General features: G+C 40.6%; 1 protein-coding gene across 2 annotated transcripts in view; it reads right to left on the bottom strand.

The window, feature by feature from the left end:
- Positions 1–4,023, bottom strand: part of LOC109844950 (monodehydroascorbate reductase 4, peroxisomal-like) — a 5,892-nt gene extending 1,869 nt beyond the window's left edge. Inside the window, exons 1-7 of one of the 2 annotated variants that reach the window (XM_020414131.1) lie at positions 3,800–4,023; positions 3,626–3,677; positions 2,738–2,818; positions 2,382–2,500; positions 2,071–2,290; positions 1,866–1,984; positions 588–1,630 (exon numbers count right to left, since the gene is read on the bottom strand). In XM_020414131.1, coding sequence (XP_020269720.1) covers positions 956–1,630; positions 1,866–1,984; positions 2,071–2,290; positions 2,382–2,500; positions 2,738–2,818; positions 3,626–3,677; positions 3,800–3,919 — 1,386 coding nt within the window. In that variant the 5' untranslated portion in view covers positions 3,920–4,023 and the 3' untranslated portion in view covers positions 588–955. Of the gene's footprint in view, positions 1–587; positions 1,631–1,865; positions 1,985–2,070; positions 2,291–2,381; positions 2,501–2,737; positions 2,819–3,625; positions 3,678–3,799 lie in introns of those variants that run through there. The other variant, XM_020414132.1, reaches the window with a different exon arrangement.

The raw sequence follows: 4,282 nt of genomic DNA, 5'->3' as shown, positions 1-4,282 counted from the left end.
GAAAGAACCTTTACGCCAAGAGGCCCAAAACCCGAGGCAGTCTCGATTCAATCATCCGATTGGGAGAGACAAACCGGGAAATGCAAGCTCTCCGCCCCATTTTGACATCATGGCGCAGTTAGCCAATATCCCGGCTAGGATAACCCTATACGAGCTGTTGCGTCTTTCCAAGGATACAAGGAAAGCATTACAAGAGGCCTTGAGCGACTCTGAAGCTTTCTTAACTCGAATCAAGCCATCTCCTGAAGGACCAGAGCCGTCAGCTCAACACTGCAATCTCGTGGCGCATCATTTTCCATGCATCTCTTTTACCAAAGAAGACATGCAGACAAAGAACTCAAAGCATGATCGGCCTTTGTATTTTACCGGGTACATTGGCTCCAGCATGGTCAACCGGATCCAAGTTGATCCGGGTTCTGCTGTTAGCATCATGCCATTCCGACTGATGCATCATCTCGGAATCCCGACTAGCAAACTAGCCTCCACCGGCACTACGATTTACAGATTCAACACCAGTGGGTCCAGACCCTTGGGGAAGATTCGAATCAAATGCCAGATCGGGGATTTAAAATCAGAAGTTACCTGCTGACTGCGTTACCAACAATGTTGTATCTTGTTAATTTATATGCAAAATGTGTAGCTAAATGGAAGGTTGCAGTCTGGTTCACTTTTTAAAATACTTGTAAAGATATATACAGATGAAATAAGCAAGCATTTATTTGACAAAATGTTAAATCATTTGTTGTTGGCCTTCTTTTTTATGCTGGCAGCATATCTATGAGGATCATGAAATTCCAATGAATCCATGGAACTACCTAAGTATTATTGAGGGTAATTGTTAATATTATACAGATATACATGTTAGCATTCACCATCATTCTTTCCTGTTACAGTTCTCTATGAACAACTGGCCTATGAAGATTCACAAATCACAACACAATCTTTCTATTGAATACTAAAACATCCTCCTCCCATACCGAAAAGCAACTGCAAACATCAACACAGCCACTGCAACACCGACGACGGAACGCCAGTTATGCACTGGCGTCGCCCTCTGGCAAGCCCTGAGAGCAAAGTCGATACCTTGGCCCTCAACTACATCCTTGCCCTTCACAGTCGCCTTGAGCTTAACAACCCTTGCTATCGCCTCGTACTCCTCTTTGGCGCCTCCCTCCAAAAAAGCCCCTACCACCCTCCCTTTGTTCACCCAATATGCTCCAAACTTCCCCTTGGTGAAATCTCCATAATGTACAACATCCCCGATATTGTCCCCGTAAAACTGCCACGCGAGAGTAAACACTCTCGAGTAAAAGAATGGCACGTAATCGAGGTCGCTGGTGTTTCTGGGGCCCATGATGGCGGCGACGGCGTGCCTTGCAGTCTTTCGAGCAGAGTCTACATGCTCAAGGCGACGGGTGTCACCGTTAAAGAGCTTGACAGGGAATGCAGCTACGTCTCCCACAGCGTAAACTGAGCTGTTGCTTGTTTGCATCAGATTGTTTACTTTGATTCCACCCTTCTCAATGGTTAGCTGGTCCTCGAAGAGGCTCGTGTTTGCACGGCTCCCGATGCCCACGACGACCATGTCAGTTGGTAGTCGGGTTCCATCTTTGAGAATCACTGCTGTAACCTGAAGAAGAGACAGATGATTTAGCAATCAAAAGCATAATTTGCAAGTACTACCTATCATATGAAAAATCTCAGTTCAAATCTCAAGAAACAAACTCCAAATAACTTCTGAAAAAACAAGAAAACTGAAAAAATAGCAATCCAATTTTTTTTTATTTAATCTCATATTTCCACGCACAAGTCTGAAATGTTTGAAAATAATATGGATGAGACGCCTGAGCATCTAAAATCATTACCTTTCCTTCAGAATCATTTTCAAACGATGTAACAACAGTTCCTTTTATAAACTTCACTCCCTTCGACTCATAATAGCCCTCATAAAAACTGGCAATTTTTTGTGTGAATAAACGAACCACTGCAGAGACGAATGAAATTTATCAACCGTCTTACATTGTCCAAACAATATAACATGATATAAGTTTAAAATGTGAATATACTTACTACAATGTGCGCCAGGGAACACCATGGTTACTTTTATTCGGTTTGTAACAAGCGCAGCTGTACATTCCATGCCAATGTAGCCCCCGCCGATTACGACAGCATTGCCACCGACACAAGATTTCATTACATCTACAAGTCTATCTGCATCATTCAAATTGCGTAAATAGCAAACCTTTTCCGCGTTTGATCCTCTCACCCCAAATTCTTCAAGCTTCAAAGCCTGCAGATGCAACGAGTGCAAGTCAATTACATTGAAACTTTAAGACTGATGGTCTCTTTAAAGATTTCATCTCAGGATTTGAATTTAGTACCCGAGCACCTGTCGCGATTATGAGAGTCCTGTAGCTAATAGTTTCACCATTTTCTGTTGTTAACGTCTTCTGCTTCACATTGGCAGATTTCACTGTAGTTTCAAGAATCAGCTCAATGCCTAGGAAAAAAAAGGTCATCAATCAGCAACAACAGTTTTCAGAATAAGGGGGTGTTTGTTTGCATGCAAGTGAAAGATGAAAGTGAGAAAGTTTGCGCCCAATTAACCCACATTTAAAATAAAATAAAAAACTCTAACAGGAGTCTATTTGCAACAATGAAACTATAGGGACAGTAAGCGCAAAACAACGATACTACAGGGATCTACGTGGAATCCCAAACATTAAACGAGCTTTACCATGTTCCTTGTACCATTCGGGAGTCAGCCTCTGCTCACCGGCACCTACACAAGTATGAAAATAGGGGAGGCGTGCAGGAGCTGCAAACAACAACGACATAAATTTAAATCATGAAGCTTCATAAGCAAGAAAAAACCTTGTAATTCAGTTAAAGTTGATCCTGAAAGTTTATAATAAGTCCTAACACTGAAAGGGCGTAAATTGATGCTAAGAGACTGCGATATCTTACCACCCCAGCCAAATACAAGGAGCTCTAACTGAGAACTAGTGTAGCTTGACTAGAAAGCTTGAGCAAATTGTCGATCAGAGTTCTCAAAATATATTCCAAACTATTAATAAATGTCTGTCCGGTAGAATATGAATATGGGTACGGATATATATATGACTGAAATATCAGGATCCTTATTCGAATATCCAAACATATGTACTGGTTATACACTTGTAATTGTTTTGACAATTCGATTACTAAATTAGAGGTTAATTTTGATGATCCAGAATCAAAACCTTAGTTTTTCAGATATGCCGAACATTTTAGTTAACTCTCATTTGAGAAATTTACTGCATTTAAATATTTGTTTGTATCACATGACCTATATTCAATTTTATATTCCTTATGTCCATTTTGTATTTGTATATATGTCAGATATGGATATGAGTTTTTATGTCAGAATTTGTATCTCTTGCATATTAGTGAGCGAATACATACATGAAAAGTATCATATCTGATCCGTATCTGTTCCGGTTGCACTCTTTCACGGCGCACATGCATGGCCAACTACAACTTAAGATTATCATGAGAAGGCATACGCATATACGTGTATGTACTAAACATACAATGCTCTCCGAAAAATGTACTAAATATGTAATGAACTTATGAAAACTAATACCTTCTGGAAGTAAATACCCTTTGCTTAATGCAGGTCGTTCATAAGGCGCTACCTGCACAAAATCATCACAACATTTGACAGACAACAAATATCAACTAATCATCATCATGTACATGCCCCCATAACCCAACGTATCCAAATTACTATAAATATAGGGGGTGATTAGAGACAGACTGATTCTTCAGAGATGATGCAGAGCTCGCCATGGGAGATTCCTCTCCTTGAGAACTCGAGAGCAGCGTAGCCAGCAGCAACCCCTCCTCCGAGTATCACATACACGAAGGCCCTGGCCATTTTCTGTTTCTCTCTGTTCTCTCTCTCGCTCTCAAGCTTCTGGTTTAGTTTGTTCCGCTGTTCCTTTTTGTTAGGCCTAAACTTGGGCCTGTTACATGTGGACCTTTTCCTTGGTCCATGGATGAGGGTGGGGTTTGATGTTGGGCTTCTTTTAAGGTTTGAGAAAGGCACAAGATTCCAATTCTTAGCTTGAGATATGTAAATCCCATGCTTTGATACTTCTCCAAATTCTTGCTTCAAAACATCTCAAGTAGGACCATTCAATGTTGAATTCCACATTTTATTTTTATTTTTATTTTCCCCGGAATAATGTATATTTCACTCGTTAATTTTGTGAAATAAGGGGGAAATAACTCCAGACTA

This window comes from Asparagus officinalis, chromosome 6, assembly GCF_001876935.1.
Source record: "Asparagus officinalis chromosome 6, Aspof.V1, whole genome shotgun sequence".
NCBI classification, from domain to species: Eukaryota; Viridiplantae; Streptophyta; class Magnoliopsida; order Asparagales; family Asparagaceae; genus Asparagus; species Asparagus officinalis.
Note: the sequence above shows the minus strand (reverse complement) of the source record. Positions and strands in the feature narration are given on the sequence as shown.